The sequence below is a fragment of the Saccoglossus kowalevskii genome, chromosome 5 (genome assembly GCF_978046115.1).
Source record: "Saccoglossus kowalevskii chromosome 5, keSacKowa6.1, whole genome shotgun sequence".
NCBI classification, from domain to species: Eukaryota; Metazoa; Hemichordata; class Enteropneusta; family Harrimaniidae; genus Saccoglossus; species Saccoglossus kowalevskii.
In genome coordinates this window covers 34,076,284-34,089,024 of record NC_140645.1, presented here as the reverse complement: position 1 = coordinate 34,089,024, position 12,741 = coordinate 34,076,284, and the positions used below count along the sequence as shown (strand labels likewise).

The following is a 12,741-nucleotide window of genomic DNA, read 5'->3' as shown; positions in this document are numbered from 1 at the left end:
GCTTCCAAACATGCTCCGAATATTACTGAATGCTCGAGACTAGCGTAACCCATTGTTGAAGGTGTTAAGAGCTAACGAGGACCATGCAATCACGGGGCTAAAACGTTGTGGCTCCTTCCGTTAGTACCTTCCATGTATAGAGAGACTTGGGGAAAATTGGTCATAGTGCTATGTTTGTCTAACATTCCAAAGTGTGAAAAAACATGTTATAAAAAATAACACATATATGTTACTGGAATGAGACAACGAGTCTCCGGTGGGTTTACTCTGCACTGCATAGATGTTTAATGCATGACAAGTGGACACACAAATTTACAACTACTATTAATATTTACTGAAGAAAGGACGAAACCTCCATGCACTAAGTTGAAACAGTTGAAAGATGTAACAAAATCATGAAATATAGTCTTTGATCACAAATAATCTATGTTTAAAAGTCATAATTAATCAAATGTATATAGTTGTACATGTACGATTTACAGGTGTTTGAACTGAGTCAGGTGTTAGATGGAGCCAGTTGAGTGTCGCGCAGTGACTTGATGAAATGAAAGAAACTTATGGTGATGATGCCCCATCATATGACCTTGTAAAACGTTGGCATCGTGAATTCAAACATGGCCGGAAGTCTGTGGAAACAGCTCCCAGACCTGGTAGTCCCTCTTCTGTCATTGATGAGGCATCTGTCCGTCAAGTTGAGGCAGTCATTATGGAAGATCGACGCATTACTGTTAGCCAAATAGCCCAAGAGGTCAAGATTAGTACAGGGTCTGTGGAAACTATTATTCATGACTATTTGCATATGCATAAAGTGTCTGCCAGATGAATTCCCAGGTTGCTCACACCTTTCCAGAAGCAAGAAAGCGTGAAAGTGTTTGAGGATGAATTTGGAGATGTGCCAAGAAGATGAGTCAAAGTTTGTCAAAAGACTGATTACACAGGATGAAACTTGGGTTCATCACTATGATTCAGAGACCAAAGCCCAGTCAATGCAGTGGAAGCACTTGGACTCACCACCTCCAAAGAAGACAAGGGTGCATCCCTCCGCTGGCAAGGTCATGCTCACAGTCTTCTGGGACCAGGACGGAGTAGTGATGACAGATTTCCTGGCAAAGGGTACCACAATTACAGGAGCCTATTACGCTTCACCTTTGATGAAATTAAGAGAAGCTATCAAAATCAAGAGGCGGGGCAAGATCAGCGAAGTTATCCTGCAGGACAACGCTCCGGGCCACAACTCGCATGTCGCCAGATCAGAAGCACAGGCGTGTGGCTATAAAATCCTCCCCATCCCCCTTACTCTCCTGACCTTGCACCCTCTGACTTTCATCTCTTCCCAGCCATGAAGTTGTTTTTTAAAGGAAAGCATTTGCCAGATGATGCAGCTCTGAAGTTACGACGTGGTTGGAGGACCAGCCTGGAGTGTTCTACAAAAACGGTGTCCAGAGCTGCATCAAACGATGGGAGAAATGCATAACTCTAAGTGGTTCCTGTGTAGAGAAAGACTAATAACTGTGCCAAGTTTCATTAATCTCCTGCTATGGGAAATGGGTCAGGGGCATTACTTATTGTACGCCCCTCATCTATGGTGATTAAATCCAAACAAAACGCTTTGTGTCTTATGAGTTGCCTGGCTCGGATGATTCACACATCTTTTCTTCTGATATCTATGTGAGCAGTTATATTGAATGTTACCCTGGCAAACACTCCACAGAAAAAAAGTACTATTCTTTTTTACCAAGTGGCCTCAACCACTGATGATTATATTCATAATGCATTGCAATCAAGAAATGAAAATGCCACCTGATATGTAACCTGCTTTATCCCATATTACCAACTCTTTTTTGTTTATATTGGTACTTATCACAAGTAACTTTTATTGCTAATAACTGATAGAAACTTTGTATGTATAAGGAAGCAATAAAGTTAGTATTATTGTGACAAAAACGTTTCGGACGTAAGGATTTTTTGGACCCTAAGATAATACTAAGATTGACAAATCAATACAAGATACAAGATGTATTTGCCGAAATGAACATGAGAGAGCACTGAAAAGGGTAACTGGGCTAATATAATTCAGAAAAAATAAAAAGTTTTTGATTACAATTTACACACATACCTGCCAATTTACCGGGCGTGATAGAAGCGTCTTTACAACCCTTATCATCGATGGTTGAGTCTGCCTGCATTTTTCGTGTCGTGACCGTTGGACTTGATGGAGTATTGATTTGGGTTTTACTCGTACCACACCATTTATAATCGGGATACGCTTTCAAAAACGCCGCTTTACACTACAATAAAAAAAAAAAAAATGTATAATTATGATTAATTAGACTGCATTTTAGCTGAGAGAAACAGGATTTAGTACTTTCTGTAGTTATATAATAGCATTTAATCGTAAGATTTAGTAGTCAAAGAGATAATTTTTCTACCAAATGATTCTACCAAATTTACGTACAAATATTCCCTTGGAATATTGAACAAAAATTGAACAATTGAATGAACACCAAATAAACAGATTTGCTACAGTCACTGGCACGGCTTAGTGGAAAATTTGGAAGTCAGAGCGACTCCTAAAGACTAAGCATTTAGAAGTAGCCAGTCTAACAAGAAGCCCAGGCAGTATTTAAAATCAAAGAAACCTTAGAAAGAATATTTTCTGAGCGTATTGGAGACATATATTAAAAATTAATTCAAAATTTAAGATTAGCCTTTCACACAAGAAGCTTGGCAACTAATATTTGTCCTCTATTTTAGATGCAAAGGTGAAAACAATATTCTAATACAAATAGAAAATGAATTTGTTTGTATATCTGTGGTTTGTAGTCCCTTTTATTCCAGAGCACAAGTTCTAGTGAAATCAGATTTTTTGAGATATGTTAAATTGGCCAATAGTAATTAGATAGTCAATATGAATGCTTTTCATTATACATGTTATATGATGATTAATTCTTAAAAAAAATCAGTGAAAAACATAAAATTAATTATTATTATTAATTATTATACAGATATATATACTACAGTGTATAAACCAAAAACTAACAAGCCATGCATGGCACAGTCCCTGTTAGTTATCAAATTTAAGATATATAGTTTTGTTTATAGTAATATAGCTGGAATATAACCATGTCAGGAATATGATTATTGTTTAACATTAAAATGATTGACATTTTTATCTGATCGTCAAACTCGTACATGTCCACAATGAGAAAATCAGCCATTTTGAATACATGTATTTATCTATAACATTATCACGATGTATAATGAATATATAAAATTTGAACATAATCAGCCAAAGGAAGTTAGTCAGAGATATGGTACTAGAACCACTTTTATTAAAACAAAATGGCTGCCAGTCGGCCATTTTGAATCTCATCTGAAAAACAAAATGATGTGCATCAAGGTCCTATAATGTCCAATGTATATACAAGGTTTGAACAAAATCCATCTGTAAACAGCCAAGAATTGCTTAATTTTGATGATTTTTAGGTACAAAAATGGCTGCCATTCGGCCATCTTGAATCAGATCATGAAACAAATTGGTGTGCTTATTTAATATCATGTATGATGTATGTGTGAAGTTTGATTGTGATTGGTCCAGGCATTTCTAAGATACAGGTCCAGACTCACGGAAGCACGAAGGTCAAAATATAATTAGGTCTTCACGTTAAAGTATTTATGTATAAAAATTCTTTGAAATAAGATGATAAGTACTTGAAATACTGATGGGAAAACTGATAACTGATTATCATGCAAATCAGGTAATTAATTAATATTTGCAAAATTTAACATAAAACAAATAGCATCAGAACAATGAGGCAGGTCTATCCATGTACCATTGAAATGTAATTAGAACTTTAGATATCAATGAAAAAGCCCCAAAAAGAATTATTAAATTAGGTAATTAATATGCAAGGATTTTTACCCAAAACTAAACAGGTCTTCGCATTGTCCCAGAGAAACTATGTTCAGACATAGGAACAGACATACGTACGTGTACGTACATAGAGACAGACAGGGTAACCACAAAGACTCCCATTGTGTGCTTTGCACAGAGGAGCCAATGACACTATCATCAAATCTGCACAATGTGCTTCGGGAATGCTTACACAATGATTGCTGCAGAAAGCCTGTTGCAGATTCACAGGAAATCTATACAAGCAGCCTGTCGGCTGAGATAGCTCCGCTGTTAGCAATGCACATTGCAATTAAAGAACAGAAGATATCATTAGAAAATGAACAATATGTATAGTATCAAAGCAACAGGACTTACTTTTTTCAACAAAAATTCAAAAATATCACTTTTCACCAAAAATAATCATCAAAATTAGATAATTGAAGATATCACCACGCAGTTAAAAAAATTTGAAAGAGGTCCACATGTAGTACCTATATATGTAATATCAAAGCATTTGCACTTGCGGTTTTTAACAAGAAGTCGAAAATATCACTTTTTACCAAAAATGACAAAAATATTCACCAAAATTAGAGAATTGAAGATATCATTACAAAATGAACAAATCTGAGAGAGGTCCACATGTAGTACCTATATATGTAATATCAAAGCAATTGGACTTGCGGTTTTTAACAAGAAGTCGAAAATATCACTTTTTACCAAAAATGGCAAAAATATTCACCAAAATTAGAGAATTGAAGATATCATCATGAAATGAACAAATCTGAGAGAGGTCTACCCAAGGTACATATACACCAAGTATCAAAGCATTCAGGCTTGTAGTTTTCAAGAAGTCGAAAAAGTAAAACATTAACACGGACGATGACGACTGACGACGACGGACAATCACTCATATGATAAGCTCCGCTCGACAAAGTCAACAGAGTTAACTTCTTGAGTGTCAGATATTTTCACATTTTGTAAAATTTTCACTAAAGCAGCCGACTTTGAAGGAGAAGTTGCAGACTGGCAAACACAGTGTAGCATTGATGAATATCTCAACTTTGATAAATGTATATCGCACGACGCATGGGGATGTGCTAGACATGTTGACGAGATTACTATCCATGATCTTAAAACTCTAGCGGAAAACAAAATCGTTGAAAAAAAAGCAGTCAACACTTGACAATTTTGAGATCGTAATTTGATTCATTCACTAGATAGCAAAATTAGCTCATGTGAAATTACATTGTGATGTCATTCAAAATGAATGCCTTCAGATACAATACGCAACGCTTACCTTGTCTGTTCAAACAGTGATCTTAATCAGTAACTTTTTTTAAACAAGAGAACAGAGGCGCAGCGCCCTCATGCCATGGCCATGCGCCCCCTTACCATGGGAAGCAAATCCTCTAGCAACCATAAAATTCTGATTGACCAGGGATCACATGTGACCATAGTCTTCAACTGTCTTCAACTGCCCCAAGAAGGCCATAGAACGCTCCATTTTAACTTAGAATTATCAAAAACGCCCTGGTAGGGAGAACCCTATCTCCCCCACTTGGTGGCGCCGCTGAATAGCAGTGCTCCTTCTTGCAGTTTTTTTCTAGAAAAACCCCTGTTAATGTTTATTAATTTCATGTACATCCCATAATATTCATAAATGTAAATATAATCACTGGAGGCAAACTTCGCTGTTGTTTACCCATACAGCACATGTAATTGTTGTTTCAATCAAAGTCACACCCACCCTCAGTAAACTAACTCCCTCTGAAAACCGACCATAGATCCCTGTCATGGTCAATTGTGACAGGTTTTATTGCGTTCGATTTTATTTGAGATGGGCTTTTGATACAGTATTTGTCGCGAACATCAATATTGTGATTAATTTCAGAGTTATTATTATTATATTCAATGTTACGGTGATACTGCCGATATCCAAGTGAAATGCAGAAATTATGTTAATTAGGATCAATCTACGTCTGCACATGGTCGGTATTGACCAATCAGTGTTTGTTTAACTTCTGCTCGCGTGCAGTTCAATTTCTGTTTTTACCGCGTTCCTGTTCCAGTCGAACATTTTCTTACCACTGTATTTTACTGGAGTCGTTTTGGAATAAATGGTTGTGATTGTATAATTATCAGAAAACATAACCAAGTCTGTATTTCTGTGACGCTACTCACAGTATTCAAAATAAAAATATCCGGAGTATTGAATTTGCACAGTATTTAGCAGTGCACATAAACCAATAATTGAATTATGTACTGTATGCTAAATCTTTGAAATACTTTGACATTAATGTTTTATTTACATAAGTGCATGTGGTTTTAATAAAGCAAATACAGTATTGTAGAGCATGAAGTACGTGTATATGTTTGTTTCTCTTGGTAAATGTGGATGCCATTCTAAGATATTAGCAGTAAATCTTGGGGGCGTAGCTACGTCACAGAACATTCCATGTTGCAAAGATGTGTACCACTGTACCAGTCTCCTCGACAGAGTTCTATTTCTACGAATATATCTCTGCCACGAGATCTTATGCTTGACGTTCATTAGTCGATGCGTCACAGTAGTACTACTTTCAAAGATGCCCACCAAAACATTGCCATGCAGGTGTTCAATTTTCGAACCTGACGAAAGCGTATATGTTTTTTTGTACATTCTGGCAGTTTTCAAAGTGAAAAGCTAATTTTTTTTACTTTCCAAAGAAATAATTTTCTTTAGTAAATTATAACTTTTTATGAAAAAATCATTATCAGCTATCAATAACATATTTTATAAGTCTTGTGGCGTTCCACCACAAAATGGTGGTGTTTGGTGGCAGATATACTTTCGGTGTTCTGGCTGCAAGGATCTCTGGGAAGGAGAATGGCACTGTACATGTATATATTTGCGCTCTGCACGAGCTTCTGTGGTTGCCAGGCGATGAAAATATAAGAATACAGATACCTACCTGTCTGGCCAGCTCTAGATACTTCTCTTTTTCACCTCCTTCCAAGACAGCCCACATGTCTGCTAACATTTTAGTTGCTGACCGATTGTCTAACCATGGATGACGCTCTTTTACCAAGCTACGATGACGCTTGCAAAATAACAAAAAAGCATTCATCGGTCGTCTGACAGGACGATCGTCATTCAAGTCGTCATCATCATCTTCTTCTAGACTCACGGGCGGTGGAATCTCCTCCTTGATGCTGATTGGCTGGATGATTTCAGTAGCCATTATTTGGCTATAACATTTCATCGATTAGCAACGTCATACATGTAGGTGGACCTGTCGAATAAACAAGTCATAAAAAAAATGTTGTATTATTATTTAAATTTTGGACACCTCAACTAGAGACCCTGGAATGTGTGAAACATTGCATTATAGAATAAGTCATTGTCAATGGTATAGTTCTCGACCAGTTTTTAGTTTTTTATAATTAATGAAAGATATTTAATTAAATGTTTATATAATAGTGCACTACCCACTAAGTAAACATAATTTTCATGAACAAAATCGGTCAAAGTATGTGAGAAATGATAAAACCAATATTGCCACTAGTCGGCCATTCATATCAACTCACAACACAAAACATCATGTGACTTGCTTACTGTATGTTTGAAAGAAATCTGCCAAGACTTGCCTAAGAAGCAGTTGACGATGGGTTCAAATGGGAGGATGGAGGGGGAGTTACAAAAATGCCATCAGCCAAAGTATCAAAAAAATCGAATTGATGTGTTTTATTACGACTTGCCTTTGTACTAACTTTGAACAAAATTGATCTAGTCATGACTAAGAGATGATATCGGATGCAGGGACTCCAAGTCTTTGATGCAGTCCTTATCTGACAGGGACTAAAACGACCAAAAGCAAAGAGATAAACACCACAAAGCACCTAGTATAGAAATGTAATTCATGTCATAATTTCATTGTCTAAAACACAATACACAGAATCACAGACATAATACGACCAAATCTAAACTGCATTATCGCAATTGCTTTCTATGTTAACCCTGGAAGTGTAAAAGTCACATGATTGAAACCAAGGATTTCATTCAAAACCGAATCATATTCTCACCCTCGCTTAGTGAAAATAAAATATGTTTGGGGTTGCAATCACCGTAATTATCACAGCGGTAAGTAGTCTCTCACCTCTTGGTTATTATTGTCGTCCAAGTAATTTTAGTTCCCCGGGCGCCTCCAATAAATAAGCTATATAACCACTGGGCTGCATCAATTATATATCACCCAAAAAATGGAAGATTGTGCGAACATTTGAAATGTTGATCGTGATATTGCATTACTTGCATTACATTGCGTTTTTGTCATGCCATAAATTGCGTTTTTAGAGTCCCTGAAGTTTGTTTCAAAGACTGCAGTCGCTCAGAGATAACCAAAACGTTGAAATGTTCGTGCAATAAATTATGTTTTCGGGGTCCTTCAAACTTGTTTTTGAGCTTTGCCACCTATTTCCCCCTAGAGTGAATCACAGCACTAATATTTGTTCCCCCAGGGTGTGTTACTATCGGTATCGAATTTTCAAACTGTAACTTTACATTTACAAAACATTTATTTATGCTTTCTAAGAAAGTTTCCCAATTTATTGATCAATAATGTTCACGTTGACGTATGTAAAGACACTCTTAAACTTTACAATATTCACTCTCAGACCACTGCTCAGTTACATCACTAATAAAGACTGATGAATTCTGGCCAGGATAGCTGTATTCATTTCTATGCAATTGCGATTCTCAATTTCTATGTGTAAAATCATATCACTGGTGTGGACGACGACAGATTGTTTTGGTTCTGTGGCTCTCTGACGTTTTCTTGGTCGCATTTTGTATATACCAGACACTGATAAGTAAGTAAAAAGTCCAGGGCATAGTCAAAATAATCAGATATTTATGCTGGAGAACACAGTATACAAGGACTGGAAATTAGTAGTACACACAAAGTACACAGTGTAGTCAAATCAGTAAGCCAAAGATACTATGGACCCTATGGTATACATGAAGATGTAAAAAAAAATTAAAAAACCTGCAGCTCCCATGGCAAGTTGACAATCGCTAGTAAAGTAGTATTGCAAAACTGCCAGTTGTCAGTTTTAAATCTCATTTATTAGGATTTCTGCATGAAGTCACATGTTATCGTTATAATGAGGAAAAATAATGATTTCTTTTGACCAGGTTATATAATAAATTCTTTAATTAATATTTCATGGGTATTTTTGTTAATGACATGAAACTCTCAATTCTCAACTCTGATGAAAAATACCAGTTACTGTGACAAAGCTCTCCTCACTGAGAAAGCTAATCACTACGAAAGACACTCACAGCAAAAACCACTTATCGCTAATCTACTAGTTCATTACGTAAAAATTAGTCACATTAATTTTTAAGGATTGGTATTTGTGGTATTTGTGGCTCGAGGTTGTATGGCGAAATGACTGGGAGGGTTAGTTAGTCGTACGACAATGGGCACTAAAAGCTGTATCTAGTCTGTAATAGTTTTAGCATATACTTCATAGGGTTCATTGAAAATAAATGCAACTGTTTTCAGCTACTAGTGTATCATTTATCTCTGTTATTAATTTAATTCTAATATTTATTTAATTGTTCATAATGCAGATTGATATTTCTGTGCCTGACGTCACAACATCAACAAGACATGTGAGCATTCAAACAATTGGTCGTCCTTGCAATTATCACGACCCATGGGTAATAGAAAATAATGTCAATTTTGTCCGAATTAACTATGAATTTAGACAATGAACCAATTCTTGCATTTTAAAAAATAATTATAAAGTTCATGATTAAAACTGAATTAAGCAAAGTTTATAAGCAAAGCATTTGTAGATTCTAAATTTACTTATTGACGTTGAGTATCGGCATTCTATTTTTTTAATTAAGTCTGCTCACCACGCTTATTCATTGGCTGGTTGGATTCAACAGCCATTGAAATTTTAAATTATGATGGTAATGGGTTTGTTGCACTGATAGTAAACATATAAAACATGCAAAAAGTTGCAGTAAAGTTTCAGTGAGAAAAATTTGGCATTTAACGAACAGTGTTTGGTGCAACTACAGGTGTTCATATTTTGTGAAATAAACATACTACACTTGCATATGAATGTGGTTTCTTTCCTAATATTTTGTGAGTCGTTCGGCCCATCTCCATACTAATCTGGTAATGTTGCCTCAATTTTGCTTGTACTGTACGGTCACTGGTTGATGGCAACATTGATCGGTGGATAAATATAGCATGCTACTAATCTGAATATTCTAACGTAACGAACAATGAAATTGACAGTTATACCAAATGCACTATTATCATAGTTGGAACAGAGACGATAGTGTGACTGTCGCTATTTTTCCCACGTTGAAATAAATAACACGGTTTTGAGTAAAATCAAAGCAAGGATTTCAGACTAGAATGAAGTGGGTCGAAGTACCCATGAAATAACAGAAACGTAACCAGGCTAGCAATTATGTAGCTAGATGTAGAATGGGACCCACGCTGCATCATCAAGATTACATCATTATGACACAACTGTACCATCAGAAGGTACTGTATTGTATAACAACAAGAATTACATAGGTTCGTATAAATGCTATAGAATTGCATCCCCTAATCGTGAAAATTTCAAGCAGCAAAAACGATTGACAATATGACAATAAAACTGGATATGTGCAAAAATATAGCTTGTAACAATATCATGTTCAAGTTGGTGTCAGTCAGTGGGTTTCCATTGGCAACAAGCAGTCCAGGGAGCTAGGACATGAAGCAATATTTGAAGCCCAGGCACAAAAATTTTATTCAAAATTGGAGTGTAAATGGCACAGCTAAAATATAATTGGTATCGTCTCACAATAGATTCTGTCTACACACAGACACTGACATGAAAATTATTCATTAACGTTTTGATTCTAATCCAAAAATATTATTGTTCAATTTTATGTCACAGATCGTCGAGTGATCACACAAAGCTGACATGCACCCTGGCAGCCGACATGTATGCAAGGAACAATAATTGAAAAAAATTGGACTGATTAAAAATTAACATTTTGACAATGCATAATTATTTTACCCGGATCAGCAGATGAAAACAAAACAAGGGAAAAAATGACAACCGTTTGATCGACGACCAGCTGATGCAGAGTACTGGACAAGCGTTCGGTCTCAGGGTATATTTTTGATAAAGACGTGACGTTTATGGTTAAAATAGTGTTAATAACGGGGTTCCCATAACAGGTGCCGACTGTTGGACTTCTGTGTGACGATTCGATTGAAAAAAATAAATAACAAACACTGTTCGTGACCCAGGCTGCCCCAGAATGCCCATAGCCAAGGACAGAGGCCACATTTCTTTCCTCCAATTGCTGTGACAACATGGTACGGCGAGTTAACAGTATAGTATGAATCATTTCAAAATTATCACAGTCAACCATCTGGCTTGCTAATGTAGATAATTTCTGTCGCGAAACATAACATAATTTAACGGTGAAGCAGTTTCGTAGCCGGCCATATGTTAAGCATATAAAATTATGCATGCATTGTACCACTGTGTTTGGATAAAAAAAATGACGGATTTGTGTCGTAATTTCGACTCCGAGACACACTGACAGCAACAGAAATAGGCAATCGCGAATGAAACTATCTCTAAAATGTCCAAAATTGATCATTTTTGTGGAAAATACGCGAAATACTTCATCCTGATCGGTTCACATGGAGTGAACTTCCAATCGTAAAATACGACAACATGGATCTGCGGACCAATTTCGTAGGAATTTTCAAACTCGCCAAAGTAGGCAAAACAGAGAGAAAATGTTAAAATTTCCGGCGTGACATCACCAGATAGTCTTAATACTATCCCAATTTGTGCGGATTGCTTATTGTTGAAAGACTTTTCATTAACGATTTTGTTAAAACATGTTGAAAATAGTCAATTTTACCTGATGTCGATTTCAACGTGCCTGCAAACACAGCTAACTCATTAGCTATGCAGTATGTAAATGAGCACCAAGGTACCCTGTTTTTAGAGCCTATCGTACCTCGATATGTCAAGTGAAGAGAGAGAATCTTCTCAAATGAGCCCTAAGTCATCAAAAATATACACCAGGATTCTAAAATATACCAAATGTGTGAAAACTGTACGATTCTACCGACTCCCACTGTCCCCCGCGACACTCTAAACATGGCGGAAGTTTCAAACTTTATAAACGTAAATATTATTTATTTTTCTACCACGCACTAAAAATCTCTCGGTGACAAACTAGCTTGCGGAACACAGATCAGTAAGGGATAGTTAAAGATGTATTACTCATATAAGTGCACATTTTGAAACTGTAATTGACAGTGAAAATTGAAAAAAATGTATGTAGATTAAATATACTATTCCTTATCAGTCAAGCCCTTGGATGGTGTATGGCTGTATACGGTAGAGTGGGATTTTCTGCAGAAATTATATTGAAATCTGCACCACGAAAAACGTTGTATTTGACGTCTGTTCTTTTACAATATACGTGTATTGTGCAATATTTTTTTCTCTATTCTTGACAATTTGTTATTCACCAGCCTATCCTCAACAAATGTTATCCCTTTGGTCCGGCCATGGTGGTAACCCTATGATGCAAGTCGTGTGCACTGCTTCCTGACTGCATGAAAGACAAAAACAAAATTAATCACCTCAAAATGACAAACTGTGCAAACTACAGCATTGGGTTTTATTTTTACTTATTTCTCTGATAGGTGAATTTAAAAGCCAGTGAATATGCAGAGTAATCAATAAAATGGATTGTTTTCTTCACAAACCAGTGAATTTAAAATATTATATCCCTGAAACATCAAATCTGCTAAAAT

At 36.2% G+C, this 12,741-nt stretch overlaps 1 protein-coding gene across 1 annotated transcript in view; it reads right to left on the bottom strand.

Annotated features, from left to right (window-relative positions):
- LOC100313559 (BBX-like transcription factor) overlaps nucleotides 1-11,883 on the bottom strand; it is a 69,864-nt gene extending 57,981 nt beyond the window's left edge. The window contains exons 1-3 of the mRNA XM_006821367.3: nucleotides 11,835-11,883; nucleotides 6,847-7,167; nucleotides 2,117-2,288 (exon numbers count right to left, since the gene is read on the bottom strand). Of these exons, the coding sequence (XP_006821430.1) occupies nucleotides 2,117-2,288; nucleotides 6,847-7,137 (463 nt within the window). The 5' untranslated portion in view covers nucleotides 7,138-7,167; nucleotides 11,835-11,883. The remainder of the gene's footprint in view (nucleotides 1-2,116; nucleotides 2,289-6,846; nucleotides 7,168-11,834) is intronic.
- Between the last annotated feature and the right edge of the window lie 858 nt (nucleotides 11,884-12,741).